The 23627-nt window shown below is 51.1% G+C and overlaps 1 protein-coding gene across 1 annotated transcript in view; it reads left to right on the forward strand.

Moving 5' to 3' along the window:
• The window catches only part of DSCAML1 (DS cell adhesion molecule like 1), a 166582-nt gene extending 144184 nt beyond the window's left edge, over window positions 1-22398 (forward strand). Inside the window, exons 17-33 of the mRNA XM_053367551.1 lie at window positions 826-1066; window positions 2867-3013; window positions 4106-4261; window positions 9041-9180; window positions 10764-10917; window positions 11019-11136; window positions 11222-11385; window positions 11756-11854; window positions 14339-14527; window positions 15748-16035; window positions 16137-16292; window positions 16887-16917; window positions 17263-17381; window positions 18293-18445; window positions 19946-20140; window positions 20623-20934; window positions 21490-22398. Coding sequence (XP_053223526.1) covers window positions 826-1066; window positions 2867-3013; window positions 4106-4261; window positions 9041-9180; window positions 10764-10917; window positions 11019-11136; window positions 11222-11385; window positions 11756-11854; window positions 14339-14527; window positions 15748-16035; window positions 16137-16292; window positions 16887-16917; window positions 17263-17381; window positions 18293-18445; window positions 19946-20140; window positions 20623-20934; window positions 21490-21980 — 3153 coding nt within the window. The 3' untranslated portion in view covers window positions 21981-22398. The remainder of the gene's footprint in view (window positions 1-825; window positions 1067-2866; window positions 3014-4105; window positions 4262-9040; window positions 9181-10763; window positions 10918-11018; window positions 11137-11221; window positions 11386-11755; window positions 11855-14338; window positions 14528-15747; window positions 16036-16136; window positions 16293-16886; window positions 16918-17262; window positions 17382-18292; window positions 18446-19945; window positions 20141-20622; window positions 20935-21489) is intronic.
• The last annotated feature ends 1229 nt before the right edge of the window (window positions 22399-23627 follow it).

Consider the following 23627-nt stretch of genomic DNA (forward strand, 5'->3'; position numbering starts at 1 on the left):
CTATGAAGTGCACCCTCTTTACAAACTAATCAAAGATAGTTTTCATCCTGTATGTCTTTAACATTAGTATTATTAAGACTATTTATGATTACTGTGTGAGTGCGGCTCACTGAGAATCTAAAGCGTAAACAGTTGTTTCCCCCCCTAAAATATGAAGCTGACTAAGGGTAACCCTAGCAAGCGATTCAGAAAGAGCCAGATGCTGGAGAGTTGTGGCTCAACTAAAGACTCTGGCCATTATTCAGAGTGGGCCACTTCAGAGGGCAGCCTGGAACTTAGGGCTTTTCTGCCTCAGTCACCAATGGGACCGTATTTGCAGGATGTAGCCACCGCTAATGAAAAGCAATTCTAAATTCGCAGAATGCATTTATTATGGGTGCTTCATACCAGAGGCTGAGTTATTTTCCAACTTTTTAAGTCCAGACTGGGTTCTGGAAAGAGAAGCTCCTACCCACCCAAAACCTGCAGGCTTGCAGGTTGTCCTGGAACACTCTTCTGCCCTCTGCCCTCCCACCCCACCCACTACTGCCCCACAGTATCTCTATGCCAGGGGTCAGCAAACTTTTTCAACAGGGGGCCAGTCTACTGTCCCTCAGACATTGTGGGGGGCCGGACTATATTTTGGAGAAAAAGAAGAAGAACGAATTCCTATGCCCCACAAATAACCCAGAGTTGCATTTTAAATAAAAGGACACATTCTACTCATGTAAAAACATGCTGATTCCCGGACTGTCCGCGTGCCGGATTTAGAAGGAGATTGGGCTGGATCTGGCCCCTGGGTCTTAGGTTGCCTACCCATGCTCTATGCCCTCTCTGCCTCTGCAGGCCCCTAAGAAGGAACTCCAGAACGGGGTGATCCGCGGCTACCAAATTGGCTACCGGGAGAACAGCCCTGGGAGCAACGGGCAGTACAGCATTGTTGAGATGAAGGCCACAGGGGACAGCGAGGTCTACACCCTTGACAACCTGAAGAAATTTGCCCAGTATGGTGTGGTGGTGCAGGCCTTCAACCGTGCAGGCACAGGCCCCTCGTCCAGCGAGATCAACGCCACGACGCTGGAGGATGGTGAGTGCCCAGAAGTTCTGAGGATCTTTTTCTCCTTGTTTTGGGAAAGGCCAGGGTTTGTATGAGGTGTCACAGCACTTTCCCACTTGCACCAGAGGTTGCAGTATCCCCGAAGGTTTCTGCAGTCTTGTCGCGCACCTTCATCCAAGCCGCGTGATACATCAAAGCGCCGACTCTTGGATTTCAGCTCAAGTCCAGGCTCCCAGCTGCAGCATGTGCAAGCCTCCTCATTGTTCCATTGTTTGAAGAAGGTGGGGCTTGGGGGAGCACTGCACCTGGTCTTCTCAACCCACTCTTGATTGGCAGGGGGCTTCCAGATGCTGGCAGATGTATGACACCCTTCCCTGCTGCCTTGTGGGGGTGAAAAATAAACCAGGAGGGCAAGCCAAGCCACACAGTTGGTCTCACTAGCTGCAAAAGCCATCTAGTCATGCGGCTCTTTGCTCTGCCAATGCTGATCTAAATCCACGGGCAGTGAGGTTAATAATAATAATAATAATAATAATAATAATAATAATAATAATTTATTATTTATACCCCGCCCATCTGGCTGGGCTTCCAACAAAATATTAAAATACCATAATACATCAAACATTAAAAGCTTCCCTTTTGCTGGGGATGGCTGAGGGTGCGGGGAGGCACTTAATAGCAGGTAGTAGCTCTCCTGCCTGTTTCCACCACATTATAAACTATCCTGTGTCTTCGCTGTGGTCAGATAACTCCTTTCTCATATGGTTGTCAGTTTTGAGCATAGAAGGGATGGTGTGCGCAGAGGCAGGTGTGTCTCCAGTACTGTGGCTGGTTTTTTGTGGCCCCTGGTCCCCAGAAGGCATCTCTGGCTGTCATGTGTGTACTTCTTTCTGATTGGCTGGCGGCTGGGCTTCCTGAGCCAAATGGCTCCTCCTTTCTCTTGGGCATGCTGATCAGTGGCGCAGGCTTTGGGAAAGGCGGCTCTTGCAGCTGGGCGAGTCATGGCAGCTGCTGCCTCTGCTGCTGCTCCTCCTCCTCCTCCTCCTCTTCTTCCCAGGATTCTTCCATGATGCACCTCCTCCGGGGTTTCGCCAGGGAGAGATCAGCACTGGCCTTGGAGTCATTTTAAAAGCAACATAAAAGTTTCTTCCTCCATTTGCTCAGCAGTTTTTCATACTTAATTAAGGCCCTCATTAGCCTGTCAGAGCACGATCATTTCCTGGCTAGATTAGCACTCCTCCTGGGGTATTCAAGGGTCCCTGTTTTAGCAATAGTGTCTTTCCATAATTATATTACCTTCATTTTGTTCAAACGGACTCTCTATTAGTTTATAGCACCCGGCCCCTAATTACACGGTGCTTACAGTTTTACACCTAAGTAATATGAAACAATAATCATTTTCAAAGCAGATCATTAGGATGATGTATCATCATTTAAATGCATATAAAAATTAGAGTTCTGTCTTTGGGGGCAGTGGGATCTCATTACCTTCATCCCGCTTGCTTGCCTTCCTTGCTCCGTCTTTCGTTCTTTTCTTCCTTCTCAAGGTTTCTCTCAAAATTTGGGGTGGGGTGGGGTTTGTAAAAATATATATGCCAGTGGATGAGCTGTGACATTGGCACAAGCACCCAGCGGACTTCTGGAACTTTTGGGGGGCTGTTGTTGCAAATGAATGAGTTGCTGAGGAGTGAGAAGGAGGAGCCCCTGCAGGTGCAACCCTCTCCTCTGAATGACGGGTGCCAGGGAGGAGGAGCTGCCTGAGCAGTGTTGGCAGCAGCAACGGGGACTTAGGGTTGCACTCCCTTCCCTGACCCACCTTTCTCTTCTCAGTGCCCAGCCAACCGCCTGAAAATGTGAGGGCCTTGTCCATCACCTCCGATGTGGCTGTGATTTCCTGGTCGGAGCCGCCAAGGAGCACCCTCAACGGTGTCCTGAAGGGATACCGTGTCATCTTCTGGTCTCTCTACATGGATGGAGGTGAGTTGGCAATGCCACCCTCTCAGAGCCTTTCAGAGGTCTCTGTCTGCAGAACAATAGTGATGGTGCATAACTCTCACCTCTAATATGATTCTTACAGACAAAGGCCCTCATTCCTTCTAGGCTCTGCAGTCTTTGTGCCGGTAGAACTGGCTACAAGGGGAGGCGGGGAGGGAATAGGGGACCTAACTTCCTTCTCCTTCCTCTGTACCTCCAGCACCTGAACCTGATGCGCACACCTCCAGGCACAGCAAGCTCAGGGTAGCTTGGAACTCACTGCACAAAAGGCTCAGAGGCTGTGCTTGAGTTGGAGCTTTTCAGGTGGCAACATGGCATGGCCTGGCATTGTGGGTTAAACCACAGAGCCTTGGGCTTGCCGATCAGAAGGTTGGCAGTTCGAATCCCTGCGATGGGGTGAGCTCCCGTTGCTTGGTCCCTGCTCCTTCCAAACTAGCCGTTCGAAAGCACGTCAAAGTGCAAGTGGATAAATAGGTACTGCTCTGGCAGGAAGGTAAATGGCGTTTCCGTGCGCTGCTCTGGTTCGCCAGAAGTGGTTTAGTCATGCCGGCCACATGACCTGGAAGCTGTACGCCGGCTCCCTCGGCCAGTAAAGCGAGATGAGCACCGCAACCTCAGAGTCGTCTGCGACTGGACCTAATGGTCAGGGGTCCCTTTACCTTTACCTTTAGGAGTGCTCTCATTTCCCTTGAAAGTGTGGCTGCCTGATGGCTACCTGCCCAACTGCCCCCTGCAAGGCCTGCCAGCCTTGAACTTAATCTACACACCTATAAACTTCCCAGTCAAAGTGATCAGAGGGACCTTTCATAGAAGATAAAAGAAAGACCAATCTAAAAGATGCTCACTGTTTTCATTAATATATATCCAATTGGAACAAGGGGTGCGCTTCATTCTGTGCTTGCTGTGGAAAGGCTGTGCAGGAGTTCATGTTGGTATGCTCTGCCAGAGGATCACTATTCTTCTCTGCGGTGCCCATCCGCCTAACTGTGTGGTGCTGGACCTCAAGCTGGACGCTTGTGTGCTCCCAGCCCCTGAACCGTCTGTAGGCCTGATTTCTTTCTACTTTCCATACAGAGTGGGGGGAGATGCAGAATATCACCACCGTCCGGGAGCGAGCAGAGCTGCGTGGCATGGAGAAGTTCACCAACTACAGCGTGCAGGTCCTGGCTTACACCCAGGCTGGTGATGGTGTCCGCAGCAACGTGCTCCACATCCAGACCAAGGAAGACAGTGAGTGCTGGACTCTGAGTGTGTGTGTGTGTGTGTGTGTGAGAGAGAGAGAGAGAGAGAGAGAGAGAGAGAGAGAGAGAGAGAGAGACCTGGATGTGGCCATAGCTTCTCTTCATTGGCCTCCATAGAAAAGTCGTGGCAGCCTGCTGCCCTCTGCTGGCTGCTGCCTGTCCATGCAGCTTCTTGTTTATCAGAAGTGGACAATGGTGTCTTGCTCTGTATGTGTCTTGTGTCATACCCTCCAACATTCCTCCAATGAAAATAGGGATGTCCCATTCCATAATGATAATTTCACTATTTATACCCCACACATCTTACTGTGTTGCCCCAGCCTCTCTGGGCGGCTTGCAACATATATAAACACAATGTCCCAATAAAAATAGGGACATTCTATTCAATAACCTCCAACATTTCTCTGCTGAAATTAGGGGTGTCCAAAGGAAAAGCGGGACATTTCGGGATCAAATCAGAAACTGGGACGGCTTCTCTAAATCAGGGATGTCCCTAGAAAATAGGGACACTTTAGAGGGTATGGTGTGTGTATCAAATTGACTTGTTGCTCAGTTCTGTCTCCCTCCTGCCCCAACCTGTTCTCTGCTGAAGAGATGCTGCTTCTTATTATTGATACTACTACAATTATTATTAATTTTCTGCAGGCCAGGAAAGAATGGGAAATTTCAGGTAGTTTTCAGGGTCCACTTCTTTCAGAAAACCTCAAAGCAGGTGGACAGAGCTTTTTGCCATCCTTGGGTAGTATGTGCTCTCCACCCCCCACTCCCCTCCTCCCTAGCAACTTTATGCTAATAGTGTGTGTTAATTAGAACTAAGAGGGTTGAGCTTGGAGTGTGAATGGAAGTGCCAGAAGCCTGGTGCAGGTTGAATCCAGGAAAGGAGGAAAGTGTGATTGCCATTTCCCTCGCCTTCGCTGCCAGGCATGGAGGATGGATCTCCTTGTGGTGAGAGAGAGCAAGGGGCCTCACTGGGACTCTCCAAGCACTGCCAGGTCAGTTGCCTCTGCTGGCTGCAGGTGACACCCTGCGGGGAAGCCTTCGCTTTCTTCAGGACAGCTGAGACTCTGGCCTGCAGGGCAGAATGAAGAAGGCTTTGAGGGGAGGGTGGGATAGCCAAGGGAAATAAGTGGTTAGAATTCATAGCTGGCAGGATGGATGGGGATGGGGCACCATGGTTTTCATGATTTTGAATTTTGCAAGATCAACCCATTGGGTGTCGCAGAAGGATTGGCTGTATCTGAGAAGGGCTAAGCGGAGTTTTTCTTCGCCCAGGCATGGCTCAGGGTTTTTGCTCTTTTCCTGTTCAAGTGGGGATGATCCACCGTGTGGACAAGTCACAGGGATCTTCCTTGGGGCTTCAGCCAAAGGGCAGGAGCCTGGGAGCCCTTGCCTGGGAGCAGCAGTCTGAGCCACTATAGTGGGGAAGATGCTAAATGGAGGAGGGCTTTTTTCTGCTTCTGCCAGGTGCTTCCTTTTGTCCTGCTTGGAGTCTCTTGCCAAGTGGGCTGCAACGAGTGCCCTGCCCTGAAGTCTTGGCTTCCTTCTGCTGCTCTCTGGCCCCTTGCTCCACCCAAATGGCAGGCAAGACTGGAGTTGTAGGTTTTGTCTTGGGCCTGCGCCAGCCTCACTCCCTTCCACCGCCACCCCCTCCCCGCATCTCCATATCATGGAGTGGTTGAGTGGCTTAAGTACCACCCCTTCCTCCCCAGCTGGATCATCCCAGTCAGCTCAGGTCTCAGTGCCCTCATTTAAAATTAAAATCTGTCTCATTCAGCCTCAGCCATGAGACTGAAGTGCCTGCTTCTGCCAGAACAAATTGTGTCACTGTTTTCTCTCTGCACCCCCTCTTCTGCCCTTGGTCCTCCTGGGCTTCTGCCTCTGCCTGAGCTTAGGTGCGTGAGCTGAGCTGGAAGTCAGACTTGGTGGCGGGGCTACATGAACCAGATGCTTTGCATCTTCACAGTCTCTTCCCCCATCCAAAGAGGGACTGTGAGGCAGCAATGGGGAGAGAACAGCAGCAGAGGAGGGCAGGGGATGCGCCATTGAGAACAACTCCTAGTCCATGGGTAGGCAAACTAAGGCCTGGGTCCGGATCCGGCCCAATTGCCTTCTAAATCTGGCCCACGGACGGTCCGGGAATCAGTGTGTTTTTACATGAGTAGAATGTGTCCTTTTATTTAAAATGCATCTCTGGGTTATTTGTGGCACATAGGAATTTGTTCTCCCCCCCCCCTCCAAAAAAAAATATAGTCCGGCCCCACAAGGTCTGAGGGACAGTGGACCGGCCCCCTGCTGAAAAAGTTTGTTGACCCCTGTCAACAAATAGGGATGCTAGGACTGTCTGGGTTCACAGGAACACATTACCCAAATTAGACAATACAGGCATGTCTGCTATATGTACCTCTGGGGTTGCCTGCAGAAAACAAAGTTCATGGGTAGTAGAGCTCTTGCATGTTGCAGGGACCATTGCAGGTATATCTGCAGGAGCAACCAGGTGTGGCCCTCCTTTACCTGCCAGGCATCCCTTTGTAGTCCTCCTGCCGGAGCTCAGACAGAGGGTTTTGTCCTTGCTGCACTCTTCTCTTGGTCCTCTCTTTAGTGGAGCTGCTGGGGAGTCAAAGCAGACCCCGTCCCGGGCATGCGGTGCTTCCCAGGCCTTCCCCCGGTTGGCTGCTTTAAACACCTGGCATCCTCCTTAACAACCAAGAACCTCAGCAGGAAAAACTAGCAGGATCCACCATTTGAGGTCCAAGCAAATGGTCAGGGGTTTGTTGTAGACCAAAGGAGATAACCACCAACTTCAGCTGAGGACATCTCTAAAGAGGGGTGGGATGTTGGCACCACGGCCAAATTCCTGGAACACATGGGTATTAAGGGTGTGCCTTGCAAGAAGCCTGGGCATGTGGCATGGAGTGGGAGCCAGGAATAAAATCTTTGAGAAAGGGCCTGGGAATGAGTCCTGCAGCCCCTGTGGATGACTCCGGGGATGGAGCCGCTGCTGTCTTGTGCCCTTGAGGTCAGGATGAATTCCTGTCCTGTCATTTGTTTCGGCTGGATGCTGCCAAGGGTCCTTCTGCTAGAGAAGCAGCTAGGAAGGACATTTGTTGATCATTCTGTCCTCCCACTTGGAAAGGCACTGCTGTTTTCCCATTCCCGGTCCCCTGTTTGCTTAGCCAGTCCCAACAGAGACTCAGGAATGTCCCACCAGAGTTCCAGCCTTCCTGCATCCTTTGCCAGAGCAACCACATCTGTACTGTTTCCCCACAAATGGGTCTCTGCTGGGCTGCTGGGGCAAAGGCTGTTTGGACAAGCAGATGGTCTGTGGCTGATTGGCACGAAGAGATCCAAGAGGACGGCTGTTCACTCGCTTGGCCATTCCCTGCCTCCTCTCCTTGCCCAGGTCAGCTGGTGCACAGATGCATTTTTTGAAGTGGGGAGCTCTGGTGTGCTCGTACTCTGCACATCCGTGACGCATCATGTGGGAGCGGATTGTGCAGTCAGAATTCAGCATCCTGAGCATCTTGTGGCACTGCTGAAAAAAGGCACCTGCTTGGTGGAGCTCCACATTCTGGCACTTGAATCTGTCCTTTTAAATGTGTTTGTAGGAGGGGGTGGTGGTTTTGAGTTCATTTTGCTTTCGTTCTTGCTTTTATTATGCATTTTTGTATTTTTTATCTCGTGTTTTTGTGCTGAGATCCACCCTGAGATCTTTAGATGAAGGGTGGTATAATAATATAAATAATATAAATAATATAAATAATATAAATACTTCCCCTCCATGCCTCCCCATTTTTAAAAATTATACAGTACAAAATTGGTACACATAAAATAGTTAGATACAAGCTGAAAATTCTGAATATCCAGTACATAAATCACTTTCCCAACCTGCTTATTGACCTATTGTTCATTTATTACATCTTTAAAGCTGCACCATTTCCCCCATCTGCCCTGCTCCATGCATTTTCCCCAGGGCTGTGGGCTTAGGAGCCCTTCCTTCACCCTGCCTGGCCATGCCAGGCTTCCTCAGCTGCCTCTGCCACCATCAGCGAGGAGCAGCACAAGAAGCTCTTGTTGGAGCCCCTCGTTGCTTAAATATTTACACCGCCTGCCTGGCCTACTTTGGAGTCCATTAAGCTGCTCCCAGGTGCCCCTCAGCCTGCCTAGTCCTGTGGCAGGGAACAGCCTTGTGGCTTTGAAGTCCCAGACCTGCCATCCTCATGGAGGCACCAGGTGCGAGGAAGAGCCTTCTGGCTGCCTGCAAGGATAGTGTGGGGGTGTGTGTGGGGGGAGCAAGGATCCAAAGCACGGGGATTAAAAGCTCACAATGCAAGGGTGTGTGCCTGTGTGTGTTATTCCTTGGCTTCCAGTGCAGAACTACCTGCGGAGTGTGAAAACCCAAACAGGCGCACCTCCTTGTTCAATGGGGTGTCCCCTAAGATGTTACAGCTCTGATCAGCCTCAGCCATCAAGGCTGCACGATGATAGGACTGATGGGAGTTGTAGCACCAGGTTGGCAATGGCTGTTCTAGAGGAACTGGTAAGCTCTCCTGCCATCTACCTGCCCAGGTACTGCAGGTGTGCTGCACCCCATAGGGCCACCTTTGCAGGATTTTTCAGAAGATGCAGACTTCTCTGGGAGTGAGCTGTTCAGAACCTCCCTTTTCTACCTGTCGGCTCTTGCGCCGCTTGGTTGGGAAGGAAGGACCTGCTGTGCTCCATCTCTGCTCCTCAAGAGTCACTCTCCCCTCTCTCGTTCTTTCTCACCCAGTTCCCGGTCCTCCTGCTGGGATCAAAGCGGTCCCTTCTTCCTCCAGCAGCGTGGTGGTCTCTTGGCTTCCCCCCACCAAACCCAATGGAATCATCCGGAAGTACACCATCTTCTGCTCCAGCCCAGGCTCTGGGCAGCCGGTGAGTTGGGCACAATGAGCTTTTGGGAGGGAGGGAGGTGTGACTAGGAGCATGCAATGCCATGTTCCTCTGAGTGAGAGATGCTTGAGATAGCACACCTACTCAAGAGGATGTTCTCAGTCAGTCCTGGGATGAGGAAGAGGCACAATGTTGTGATGTACGACATCCCTCCTCCCTGGGCTTGCTTGGGGGGAGGGGAAAACCACTGCTGACCCTTGCAGGTTGCACCCTCCCCAGCTCTGACAAACAGTGGCAGCACCCTCAGGGCCACCTCCCATCAGGCCGAGGGCTGCAATAGGCTGGGGCTGCCTTGGGTAACCAGGCCTGCACATGCCACAGTTATGTGGTGGTGCAATCCTGGCAGCGACCAAAGCCGTGGGCTCCTTTGCTAGATCCTTGCACAGATTTAGAGGCAACAGCTGCAACAGGAACTGCTTGGGTGGCATGAGGACACCGGCTAACCTGTTTCGGATGGGAATGAGAGGGAGAGGCCCGTTGCCCGTCCTGGCCTCTGACCTGGCACCATTTCTGCTTTGCGGGGTGTCACTGTGCTGCTGCCCCCATGCAGTGGGGTAGAATGGCGGGGGGCAGCAAGGAGAAATGCTGCACCCACCCACCAGGGGGGGTAAATCTTAATCCCTCCCCAGGCTTGCAAGGGGCAGGGGCATCCATGTGTGGCGCTCGCAGTCTCCTTTGCTGTCCCAGCCCATTGTGCTCCGGAGCCCCCCAAGGGAAGTCCTGCAAGGGAGGCAGGCTGGGCAGGAGGGTCTGCTTATCAAAACCTCCGACTCAGGTTCATTTCAATATCTGAACTGCTGGTTTCCAGGGCAACATAATCTTTTCATCAAAGCAACTGGTAAAACCGCTGGGACCCAATATTGTTTCCTTGGCATCTTGTCAAGACTGTCATTTGGCTTAAAAATTATGTATGCAATGTAATATTTATGTTTGCATATTTAAATATTGGTTAGGTTTTAAATATACTCACAATGTACATGCATGTGTGTGAAGTGCAAGTCTCCTGATGAGCGCATGAATAAAATGCATGCACGCCAGTCAGGGATGATGTCTGGAGTAACTGCAGAGAGTCAGCTCTGTCTTCTGAAGCCCAGAAAACAAGCTGCTCCTCACAGCCTTGCAGTGTCTTGTTGGAAGGCCAGCAGCAGCCTTAGACTGCTGCTGGCCTCTCCCAGATTGCTTTGCTGAAGGTGCTGGCGTTGAAGCTGGGGCTGTCTGCTTCTTACCTGCAGCGGGGTGGGGGTTTTGTTCATAATCTTCCTTCTTACTGATGCATGTCCTGGCTGCAGATCAAGCACACAAACACACATACGTAGAACCTTTCTCCAAAACACTCAGTAGAGCAGGTTAGATATGAACTGAGTTGCATTAATTGATGTGCACCTGGGCTCGAAATGCCACATGTAAAAGCTCAGAAGAGCATTTTTTCAAATTATATCCACCTACGATTCCTCATGCATGTGCGCGCGCACATGAAAAGCCATTTCCCTTAAAATGCAATGCAAGGTTGCTGGCTGGCTGGGCAGGACCCCAATGAGAGGTTGCTCTTTGGTCTTCTTTCCCAGGCTCCCAGCGAGTACGAAACCAGCCCTGAGCAGCTGTTCTATCGCATTGCGCACCTGAACCGTGGGCAGCAGTACATGCTTTGGGTTGCAGCCGTAACCTCGGCGGGACGTGGCAACATGAGCGAAAAGGTCACCATTGAGCCTGCTGGAAAAGGTTTGGCCCAGGAGGTGGGGGACACCCCAGGGGTGGGGCTGGGGGAAGTCCGTTTCTCGGGGGGCGGCACCTTCCTCACCTCCCGCTCCTCCCTCTTGCAGCCCCAGCCAAGATAATTTCGTTTGGTGGCACTGTCACCACCCCGTGGATGAAGGATGTGCGCCTGCCCTGCCATTCAGTTGGGGAGCCTGCCCCAGCAGTGAAATGGACCAAGGACAGGTAAGGGGAGGAGGGAATCCCATGCCCGGCAGCTGGTCCATCTCTGTGCTGGAGTTGTTTCCCACACGGCTCTCCTCCTTTGCAGTGACGACTCTGCTATTCCGGTGGCCGTGGATGGGCACCGCCAGATCCAGACCAACGGCACGCTGATTCTGCGCTCTGTGAAAGCTGAGGACTCTGGATACTACACCTGCACAGCTACCAACACATGGGGGTTTGACACCATCATTGTCAACTTGCTGGTGCAAGGTGAGTCAGAGGGGGGAAGGGTGATGTCGCTAGATCAGCAAGGGGCTACTGGCCCATCCAGCAGAGATCGTGCAAAGAATGGGCCCTCCTCCTTCTCAGAGACCCTGGGCTGCCTCTGCGCGTCTGTGTGCATGTGTTTGGGCCAGAGTGGCAAGCCTGCTTTCAGCCCTGTCACCATCTCCTGCAGGGGAAGTCTCTCCTTAGGGCTTTCCGCAGAGGTGCCCTCTGCCCACACCACCATTTCCCAGGCTGTCCTGCCAGTTTTTTTGTGGGTCCACCTTCACAGGCTTCCCCGCAAGCTCCACAGAGCATGTGCTGAACAGAGTACTAGAACTGGATTTGGCCAACATGCTGCTTGTCTTTTTTCCAGTCCCCCCTGACCAGCCCCGGCTGACTGTATCAAAGACCTCGGCCTCCTCCATCACCTTGGCCTGGATCCCTGGTGACAATGGTGGCAGCTCCATCCGAGGTAAGCACAGGGGCTGTGTAGGGTGCCTCTGTCGGTCTGTGAGGCAGTTCTTTCCCCCCAAGCATCAGGAGGGTTTGAGTGGTGAAGGAAATAACCTGGTCTCCTCAGCTGCAGGAGAAACTGTTCTGTCAGGCTTGCCAGACCCTCTCAAAAAGCTTTTAGGGATGTGGGAGAGAGTATTTTTATTCCTAAACTCCTAACTGAGAGCCCCATAGAGCATTCACTTGGAGAAGAGTTGTGTGAGCGGGAGAGAGATGGGTAAACAGAAGTTTTGAATTATATTTGGTTTTTGGAGGGCAAGAGGGGCTTAGCAAGGGGCCCAAGGACCTCAGAAGAACTCTGTTCCCACCACTGTCCTTGTTTGTGCAGATGCGCTGGAGCAGAAGGGCTTCCGTGTTGAGTCTGGTTTGTTTTATTTTATTGATACAAGTATTTATATACTGCCCTCTCATAAATATCAGGGTGGTTTACAGCCGCGTAAAGCAGAAAACCATTAAAAGCAGTGCAGAACACTCAGTGACTACTCAGGAAAATGTTAAAACAACTGCATAGCTTGTCAGGCTAAAAAAGAGACGGCAGAAAGAAAAAAGTGAGGCTGCCTCTGCTGGAATAGTGTTCCACTGCAGGAGACCAGCGACACTAAATACCAAGCTTCTGACTGAGGTCAGTTGGGCCTCCATAATACAGGGGGAGACTAACATTCTCCTCTGGTTGATCTGAGTGATCAGGCTGAGATATAAGGTCACAGGCTGTCCTGAAGGCATCCTGGACCCAAGTTGTTCAGGGCTTTTCTGTATCAGGACAAGAGCCTGGAAGCTGGCCAGGAGCATATGGTGGGCAGCCAGACCCGATATCTTAGCAGGAGATGTCACACGCTGTCGGCCATCTGACCCCATTAGCAGTCTAGCTGGTGCATTCTGCGCTGCAAGGCAGCCCCACCAAGAGTGCATTGAAGTAGTCCAGTCTCGAGGTTCCCAATGCGTGGACTATAGCAGCCAAGTTTCCCCCGGTCTAGATATAGCCGTAGCCAAGACCGATCCAGGGCAACTAAGCCTGATTCAGTCCTGACACCAGGCCTGAACCCAGACCAAAGTGGGTACAAAATAATTAATGCCACCCAGGAACTTGAAGTTGCTCTGCAACCACCCTCTCTGCCGCCTCCCCCCAAACTGGGTATTGGTGGCTGGCCAGTGATGACTACTGACCGTTGTCTGTGTTTATGATGATTACTAATTTGCTTCCAATCCTTCTTCCACCAACCTCCAACCCATTTTAGGCTCCCAGGCTGAGAGAGCCTGGCCCAACGAGCCTTTTGGCTAGGTGGGGATTTGAAGCTGGGCCTCCCTGCTCTGTGCCCAATTCACTATGGGAACCTTCCTCTTAACAATTTCCAGCAGACTCCTTCATGGAGGAGGATACTTCATGCCTCCATGCAAAACAGCAGCCTCTGTTCTTTTCTAAGCTGGTGCGAGTCCGTGTCCCCTGCCCCCTCCCTCAGCTCTGGAGTGCTCCCAGGGCAACAGCTGCAACCCCAGAAAGGGGGTGGGGAGGGTAGAGGCTGGAGCCTTCCTGCTGCAATTAATTAAAAGCATGGAAGTAATTACAAGCCCGTCTCCCTAGCCAGCAGTTCTCACTCCAGTGGCTTGATACATTTCCTTTAATTGGATTGGAACTACTGAAAACAGCCAGGTTGTGCAACGGAAACCAGCAATGCACTAGGAAAGAGGTTGGTTGTGGTCGCCCGCCTGCTCCCACAGGGAGGCAGGCAGGCTGTGTGGGGCAGGCGAAGGGAGGAGCCTTTCAGGGCCAAGCAGGAGATGACCAAGTGATGCCACCTGCTGGAGTGGCGAGAGGCTTTCTCATTACAATTTTGCCCACTTTTGCTTCTGGCCTTGCCCACCAACAGCATGTGTCCTTCAGAAGGGAGTGTGGCCCTCAGGCAGGAAGCAGTTCCCTGACATGAGAAAACTAGCAGCTGATCCCGCTCTGCTGTGTCTTGGCATATTTTTTACTGATCCTGGACCTTCTCCCCATCTGCTGCCTCCTCCTGTACCACAGGATATAAAGTGTGTGTGGTGGGGGGGGGAGCTTTTTCAGGTGGCCCCCTTCTCTCTCCTGCTGGTCTTAGCTGGGACTCTTGGGTTGGGGTTGTCCTGAGACAGCCCTGACACATTCTGGCTTGCTTGGGTGGCTGAGCCCGGCCTTTTTACAAGGCAGCAATGGCAGAGTATTTGAGGGGCCTTTACCCTGAAATGAAGAAATACCTGCAAGCACCGACCTTTTCCCTTCCTGGACAAGTTTAGGGCCTGCTTTGGGTTTCATGATGGAAGAAAAAGCACAATATAAACGTTAAGATAATAAATAATAAACCTAGTGTTCTGGGGGTTTCCATTTAGTAGGGTTTTCTGGCTAGTGCTACCTCCAACTCTTCCTTTGAACACGGCCCCCGCCATGCCCATTAACCCTTCTCTGCCGCCCCTGCAGGGTTTGTGCTGCAGTACTCTGTTGACAACAGTGAGGAGTGGAAAGACGTCTTCATCACTTCCACGGAGCGTTCCTTCAAGCTGGAGAGCCTGAAATGCGGGACTTGGTACAAGGTGAAGCTGGCAGCCAAGAACAGCGTTGGCGCTGGGCGCATCAGTGAGATCATCGAGGCCAAGACCCATGGCAGAGGTGATGAGGGGGGTGACGGGGAGGTTGGGGGGTGGGCAGCTAGAGGCCAGGCAGGGAGGTCAGCCCTGAAGTCGAGATAAAGCAAAGCTTCCATGAAAGCCCTGGAAGTGCCCAATAAGACACTTGGATGTGAAGATTTTAAGAAATTGGGTTTATTTATTTTTAAGGAAGGTTGGAGGGTTTGAGCCTAGGTGGGGATGGTTGGTTTGGGCCAGTGGGTGGATGGGAGGAGAGAAAGAAATGTTTGCTCCTGGGTGTGGCTCCCTCCTTCATTCCTTAATGTGGGTGCAGTCAAGGCTGGGGTGTTTGTACTGAAAAAGAGAAACAGCTAAGAGAATGTGCCTGATGAGCCCATCCCATCTGGCTAGCGTTGGTGGAAGCCCACTCCCCTAAATGAGCAAGTGCCCACAACCCTCCTCCAAGACTTGGCGCTGCCCCACCCACACCTGCATCAGCAACATATTGAACTATTTTAAACATTTACGGTATACCTCACCTATATCTTCAGAGACAAATAACAGTAATCAAAAACAGAAAAAAACCCCAATGCAATGCCCTACCTGTAGTAACCTAACAGTGCACATTGAGAAATTCCAGCAGCACAAACATAACACACAGCTGAGCCAGCAATTAACCAAAGGTGTGTTTTTAAAAGTCAGGTTAACTACCTGAAGTGGTATAGTGACAGGGGCCAAGAGACATTGCTCAGCACAGAATAAGTGCTGCTGATGCAACAACAGGAAAATGACACCAGCCTCCTCTCCCGAGGGTAACAGATTTGGGAGCAGGCCTCAGATGATGATCCGAGTGTGCAAGGAGGAACATGTGGGGGGAAGGTGGTTCCTAAAGTACCCATATCCCAATCTGTTAAGGGCTATAAAGGTTGAGACCAGCGCTTTGATCAATGTGAGTGAATGAAAAGAGATGACTGAAAACTATGATTGCAAAGCTGGTTCAAGAGCAAGACAAGTCAAGGGGAGTCCCATTATAGGTTGTGTGTTTCACTTCTAATTGGTTCTAAGTCAGCTGCATAGTTTTCAAGGCCATTTTAAGAATATCGTAAAACGAATGTGGGGTGTGAAGCATGAATGAAAATGTGACCTGTGTAAGTTTCGTTGCAACTGATGCTTGCTCAGCTTGGCTCTTGGATTCTGGACTCAACAGGCAGTGCCCACCCAGTATCTCCTCTGACTCTTGAAACCTCATTGTTTCCCTTCCAGAGCCCTCCTTTAACAAGGACCAGCACCTGTTCACCCACATTAACTCCACGCATGCAAGGCTGAACCTGCAAGGCTGGAACAGTGGCGGCTGCCCCATCCTGGCCGTCGTCCTAGAATACCGGCCCAAGGGCACCTGGGTCTGGCAGAGCCTGCGGGCCAATTACTCCAACGAGGTCTTTCTGACGGAGCTGCGCGAAGCCACGTGGTACGAACTGCGCATGAAGGCATGCAACAGCGCCGGCTGCGGCAATGAGACCATGCAGTTTGCCACCTTGGACTACGATGGCAGTGAGTGGGGGCGGGGCGGGGGGAATTAGGAGGGGCTGGGGGCAGAGCGGGGGAGGCCTCCCTCTGAGTCAGGGCTTGAATGCCTGTCCTATACCCAACAGGTACCATCCCACCCATCAAGTCTGCCCAGGGGGAGGGCGACGACGTGAAGAAGCTTTTCACCATTGCGTGTCCCGTCATCTTGGCCACGCTTGGCGTGGCGTTGCTCTTTGTCGTCCGCAAGAAGCGGAAGGAGAAGCGCCTGAAACGCTTGCGAGGTGAGGCCTGGCCTCTTGTGGGGTCCCCACAGAGACACTCCAGAGAGAGGGACTGAGTAGCAGCAGCAGAGAGACCCTGGGAGGGAGATGGGTGCACACACGGTAGCCAGAAGTGTCTGCGGCTTGTCTGCTTAGTTGCTGCAGGTGGCGGCACATGGAATGGAGCCCAAGCCCCTGGGGAGGTTCTGTGGACTGTTAGCAGCCCTGGGCAGGAAGCTACAGGGGTTTGCGCTGGGCTTTCCATCAGCCAACTCCATGCAAGGCTAAGTCAAACGAGGCTGAGCAGGGCTGGAACTTGGCTGCCCAGCTGGGGGAAGTGTGATATCACTTGCCCCCACAGGACTGGAAAGCACTAAGGGATCTCAGCGCTCCTCCCACAAATGACTGTAAAGTGTTTTGGGGATTATTTTAGGCAGAATATGGCCACTATTGCCTTTGGAATCCTTGCCCCCCCCCCCGTCTTAGTTTTGCCAAGTTGCAAAGGATTCAAGCCCTAGAGGAGCAGCTGGGGTTTGGGGTGGGAGAAGAGACATGACTCTGCCTTTTTACCAGTGTCTCGACTCATAAACAGCTACTCTTTCCCCCTTCTTGCAGATGCCAAAAGTTTGGCTGAAATGCTTATCAGGTGGGTATTGCCAGGAATCTGTTTAGCACAACACTCTTGTAAGACACATACATTGGTAGCTTCTGGACTTGATGCTCTCTCAAACTTTTCTGCATGGGGCGGGGGTGCAGTCCCACTTCACTTAGTCCTCCTACCTGCATGGGCCCAAGTTTCCCCCCCAGTTGAATCAGGCCTTCTTCCTGATCTGAAGAACACCATATGAGCAGCATAACAGGGACTGTTGCAGCCTCTTGCCTCAGTCAGGAAGCTGGCCACCTGGTTCATATGAGATGTTTCAGGGCAAGGCTGCAGGAAAGGTTCACCCAGCCCCACCTCATGGTTGCTCTTTGCCTTTCTTCTTTGCAGTAAGAATAACCGGAGCTTTGACACGCCAGTGAAGGGGCCCCCGCAGGGCCCTCGACTGCACATTGACATTCCCCGTGTTCAACTCCTCATTGAGGACAAGGAAGGAATCAAGCAGATAGGTGAGTTCCCAGACCTCTGCAGCCATTTGTGTCAGGTTTTCCCTGGTGAGGTCTTGAAAGGTTACATGCTGGACTGTAAGCTCCTTTTTTGCATCTTGCTCTGGTCAGTGTCTGTCCCTGGTCCAGAGTATGGCTTCCTCTGGCCAAGCCCTGTCTGAGGTCGATTGCCTTTGACCCATGTGCAGGCTCCGCCCCAACAAAGCAAGGGCTGTTTGAAACTAGCACTGCAGTTTCTCCTCCAGCCAAACCTATAGGATGGGACTAGATTCAGGTAGGTAGCCATGTTGGTCTGATGCAGTAATTTATAAAAAAAATAAAAAACTTGTCCAGTAGCACCTTAGAGACCAACTAAGTTTGTTCTTGGTATGAGCTTTTGTGTGCATAAAGCTCATACCAAGAACAAACTTGTTGTTGTTTAGTCGCTTAGTCGTGTCTGACTCTTCGTGACCCCATGGACCAGAGCACGCCAGGCACTCCTGTCTTCCACTGCCTCCTGCAGTTTGGTCAGACTCATGTTTGTAGCTTCAAGAACACTGTCCAACCATCTTGTCCTCTGTCATCCCCTTCTCCTTGTGCCCTCCATCTTTCCCAACATCAGGGTCTTTTCCAGGGAGTCTTCTCTTCTCATGAGGTGGCCAAAGTATTGGAGCCTCAGCTTCACGATCTGTCCTTCCAGTGAGCTCTCAGGGCTGATTTCATTAAAGTTTTTTTATATATTTCTATAGGATGGGAGTGGGCAAAGCCTCACACTGCACCCTGGGCAATGGGAAGAGACAAGGCTCAGCAATTTGCAGTGGATCTTTGCATGTGGCTGAGGCATACACAGGATAAGGCCAACTAAGTCTCAAAAAGTGGGCTTTCTAACACTGATTTTAAGATGCAAGCTCAGTTTCCGAACTCCTTTTCCATAGGAGATGACAAGGCAACCATCCCAGTGACGGACACAGAATTCAACCAGGCTGTGAACCCACAGAGCTTCTGCACTGGCGTTTCCCTGCACCATCCAGCACTCATCCAGAACACAGGACCTCTGATAGACATGTCTGATATTCGCCCTGGCACCAGTAAGTACTGGAGAACAGCTTCAACAGCCAACTACTTCTGCCTCTGCTGACCCAAACATGAGAAAGGCTCACGATGACCTATCAAGTAGCAAATGTGGGCCACAGTTCAGATCAAGTGCTTCCAAGATCAGGCACCACTAAGGCCTTGTTGGGACTTGTGGCAATGTCAGCAGCAGGGAAGCAAGTGCCTCTGACCTGTATATTAAGTCTGTATATTGCACCTTGGGTTTCTAACATGGTTCCTCTAGGGTGGAATCACTGGAGTGGCACTTCACTAATGCTGCTGCAGGAAGCCAGCCAGGTAGGTGGAAGTTTCAGGTAGCAAACAGGCTAAGGAACGTTGCCAATCCCTAACACAACTTCTGCACAAATGGCTTTTTACAAGACGGGAGCAGGCATATCAGATGTCAATGGCAAACTAGTCCAAAAAACATATTAACCAGAACTCTAGGCTGAAGGGGCTATCTAGAAGGTAGGCATGCATGCATTAGCCACACTCTTCGTGATCCACCCTGGGACTTTGCATTTGATTTCTTACCACAGTCAACTTGGTGCGAAAAAAGCTTTTAAGCTGTCTGCCTTACCGGGCTCTGGAAGGCTCTTGTGAGATCTCAGATGGCTCCAGGAGATCTTTGCCTTGCGTGGGGGGGGGGCAAGGCAGGGACGGTTGCACAGTGGCAGCTCCAGGTTTGCTGACTAACCATGATTGTGCCTTTGCACACAATCCTCTGGAATGTAAACCGCCCCCGAGTCATAAGCCTGCTGTACATGAAACCTTAAGAGTACAGGAAAAATGGGATGGCTGTGGTATTGCTGTAGTTAAGTCTTTTGAAAATGATGCAAGATCAGGAGTGGGGGATCTGTGGGGAGCCTCAAACTCCTGCGAGGCTACAACTCCCATTACCCCTAACCATTGGCCATGCTGGCTGCCAGGGCTGATGGGAGTATGTGGCATCTGGAGGGCTGCAGGCTCCCCACCCCAGTGTAGGAAATACCTTTTAAATATATTGTTTAGTCGTTTAGTCGTGTCTGACTCTTCATGACCCCATGGACCAGAGCACACCAGGCACTCCTGTCTTCCACTGCCTCCCACAGTTTGGTCAAACTCATGCTGGTAGCTTCAAGAACACTGTCCAACCATCTCGTTCTCTGTCGTCCCCTTCTCCTTGTGCCCTCCATCTTTCCCAGCATCAGGGTCTTTTCCAGGGAGTCTTCTCTTCTCATGAGGTGGCCAAAGTATTGGAACCTCAGCTTCACGATCTGTCCTTCCAGTGAGCACCCAGGGCTGATTTCCTTAAAGATAGTGCAGCACAAATTATTGGGCCTGATGAAAAGCTAGTTAAATTGAACATCACCTACCGCAGACTTGCATGAATACGATCTCACTGCAGTGGCAGACTATGGAAGCAACAGCAGCGCGGTGGCAGAATCAAGTTATACATTGGGAGTACCTGTCTGTGTTTGCAGAGCCTAAGTAGTGCTCATTCTCTCCTCTTCCAGATCCGGTTTCCAGGAAAAGTGTGAAGTCCGCACATAGTACCAGGAACAGATACTCCAGCCAATGGACCCTCACCAAGTGTCAGGCCTCCACCCCAGCACGGACCCTCACCTCTGACTGGAGGACAGTTGGCTCCCAGCATGGCATCACAGTGACAGAAAGTGACAGTTACAGTGCCAGCTTATCCCAGGATACTGGTGAGTCAAGACAAGCACATGGACTACAGAGCATGCTTCTTCTGGGGAATAAATACAGGCCCTCCTCTCTTGCTCTGGAGCCAAGCCCCACTATCTCAGCACCTCCACAGAGAGTGGGGCTGGGTGATAACTGGTTTTCAACATTGTGATATATCACAATGTCTGAAATAAGGATGGAGCTAGGTAGGCATTGGCCGGTTTCACGGTTTTTCCCTCATTGTCATTTTTGCACATACAAAATCATGTTTTGCAGTATATTGTCAGGTGAATATATTGGTTTTGGATAGATCACCCAGCCCTGAAGAAACACAGGCTTTTTTTGCCCCAACCTCTGAGGGATGCATTCCTCAGTTTCCAAACAATCTTAGCACACCCAGGAAGAGATGGCTTGAGTACCATGGAACTTCTCCCATGGGTGAGGTGACAGGGCCTCCCATTTTCACACTGGTTCTTTAACTCCCAGTTTCTCCTTGCTTCCTTAGACAAAGGGAGGAACAGCATGGTGTCCACAGAGAGCGCCTCGTCCACTTACGAGGAGCTGGCACGCGCCTATGAACATGCCAAGCTGGAGGAGCAGCTGCAGCACGCCAAGTTTGAGATCACCGAGTGCTTCATCTCTGACAGCTCCTCTGACCAGATGACCACGGGCACCAACGAGAACGCCGACAGCATGACCTCCATGAGCACCCCATCGGAGCCTGGCATCTGCCGCTTCACGGCCTCCCCGCCCAAGCCGCAGGACAGCGACCGCGGCAAGGGGGTAGCTGTGCCCATCCCTCACCGAGCAAATAAAAGTAAGTACTAGGCAACAGCAGTCTTGGGTGCTGCCCCTGTCCTGAAACGGAGAGCATTATAGACGGCTGCACTAAATGAGAGAAAGCTGTGAGCAGCTGTGTAGCCCAGGCACCCCCAGCCTGTGGCCCTCCAGATGTTTTCACCTACAACTCCCATGATCCCTAGCTAACAGGACTAGTGGTCAGGGACGATGGGAATTGTAGTCCAAAACATCTGGAGGGCCGGAGGTTGGGAATGCCTGGTGTAGCCCATAATCCTCAGAGCTGTAGGCAGAGGATGCTGTTCTCAAATAGACTCCTCTGCCGTAACATTTCTTTAGGGTAGCATTTCCTGTTTCGGCAAAATCCCCGCCCCCAGTTGCTACCATGGCCCTTGCACCAAAGTGAGGGGTTTCTTGGCAGCCACTGTTCCCTCACTCACAGCTGGTCTTGACAGACTGGGCTGCTTGCCACCCTTCTCCCCTGAATGTGACCTGGCTTTGCAGGCTTCCAAGCGCTTGACAGAGCACGTTCCGACTGAAAGCTGCATTTCCTTTCACCCTCTTCTTTCTGCAGGCGACTACTGCAACCTGCCTTTGTACATGAAATCCGAAACTTTCTTCCGCAAGCCAGACCTTCATGACCCATGCCCAGTAGTGCCGCCCCGCGAGGCCTCCATCCGGAACCTGGCCCGGGCCTACCACACGCAGGCCAGGCACCTAACGTTAGACCCCAGCAGCAAAGCCTTGGCTGTGCCCCACGTGAGTGCAACCACGACTACCTTACCTCAGCGGACTCTGGCCATGCCTGGCTCAGCAAGTGCTGCTCCTCCTCCTCCTGCCGCCGCCGCTGCTGCTGCTGCCGCCACCACCACGGCTACTGCACCCGTAGCTGCCCCTGCCTCAAGCACTGAACCTGCTGCTGCTCCCAGTGCTGAGCCACGTTTGCCTCCCCACACCAAAATGGGGGGGTCTAGAGACTCGCTACTAGAAATGAGCACCTCTGGTATAGGGAGGTCCCAGAAACAGGGAGCTGGCGCCTACTCAAAATCCTATACACTGGTGTAGCAATGGACACAAGACAACACAGACTTTTACTCTTTTCCTGAGTTATTTATATTGAAATAAAAGAAGCTCTTGTACAGAATGGACTTTTTTTTGTATAAATGAAACTATTTTCTTCTTCTCCAAACCTGAGGGGGGAAATCAGCCAAGGGTGCAAAGCATTTGGTAATCTTTTTCACTGAAGGTTTTGCTGTTTCACATTGTCTTTGAAGAGAGCACAGAAGTAGACTGTGTGGCTCTCTTCTCTCCCCCTATCAAGCAACCCTGTTGGTTTTGAAGAGACTCCTTTGAGACACTGCATGTTGTTTTACTGTTTGGAAAACCATAGGATTTGCTTCAAGTTGCATCTGCCTCTGTGTTAATACATTTTTATATAAAAACAAAAAGCCAGCAGTGTGCAATAAAAGTTATGTTTCTATAACATCAGAGCCCTTTGTTTGCGGTGGGGCCAGATCCATAATGGCATGTAATGCAGGGCAGTCAAGAACTCTCCTGAATGTGGAAAAAGATCACACAAGGTGGGGTATCCACAGAGTTACACGGGGAAAATAACTTCTCTTTTATGACAGCAGTAATGTCTGCAGAAGAGAGGGAAACTGTCAGAAGGGACACTATAGCATAAGAGCTCTCGCTGTTCTAGAGTTTACTTGACCCAGAGGTATGCCCTGTAGTTCTTTACCTGCACAGTTATTAAAAGGCAGTGCATGTCACTGCATGAAGCTAGCATGTGAACTCGCACACATGAAGCAGTTCGTAGTTTTATACAAACACCTTCTCTTAAACATTACCAGCTATTCAAAAGCTCAGATTAAACTCCACCTGCCTTAGAAATGCCGTTTCCCTTTCTAAGATACAAAGCAAGTAAAACCCAGCTTGTCTAAAGGGGCTAGCTATACAGCACAAAGAGGCAACATGCCGCCATTTGCTTCCTGGAAATAGAGCCAGCTCTTCTGATGGGCAGGTCCCAATAAAGGGCAAATGACCATCAGTCTTGTTTTTTTGTTTCTACAGGTGGGGGAAATAGCTGGGCATTTATACATCAGGCACCTAAACTGTATTCTGCAAGCCCTGCTTACTAGCAACCAAGTTTCATAGGGCATGAAAGTTTGCACACAAGAAGATGGCAGTGGTGCAAGACAGTGTCAAATTGAACAGGGCTATGTTCCAAAAACCAATTTTAGAAGTGTTTCCCTTAGTTCCATAGCAGAGGGCCAACCTCCTGCCCCAGATATGGCGCTCTGCCACCCTCCACTCAAGGAGGGTAAACATTTAGCCTCTTCTATCACTGTGCTGTAGCTCATCCTTAACCAAAGCTCTGCACCTAAGCACCAATTTGCAATAAAACCTCACCTAGAAAGCCATCAGCAAATGCGGCACAAGGCCATCCCCATCCAGCAGTTGTCTTACTCACAAAGTGGTCAGGGCCCCTCATGTGTGATTTAGAGACTGCAACGCATTTTTAGAGGACGGCAGAAAACTTCAAGACACTTGGCTATACAGAAAAGCTGTCCAAAAGTTGAGTAAAGACAGGCTTTACTAGCACACAAGGGTCTTTTCCCCTTTCGTCCCACCCACCCCTTTCACCAAAACCCATGCTTCTCTTGCTTCCCAATATGGCGGAAGCTGGCTTCTACTTTCCATGCTTGTGTT

Source organism: Podarcis raffonei, chromosome 15 (assembly GCF_027172205.1).
Source record: "Podarcis raffonei isolate rPodRaf1 chromosome 15, rPodRaf1.pri, whole genome shotgun sequence".
Taxonomy (NCBI): Eukaryota; Metazoa; Chordata; class Lepidosauria; order Squamata; family Lacertidae; genus Podarcis; species Podarcis raffonei.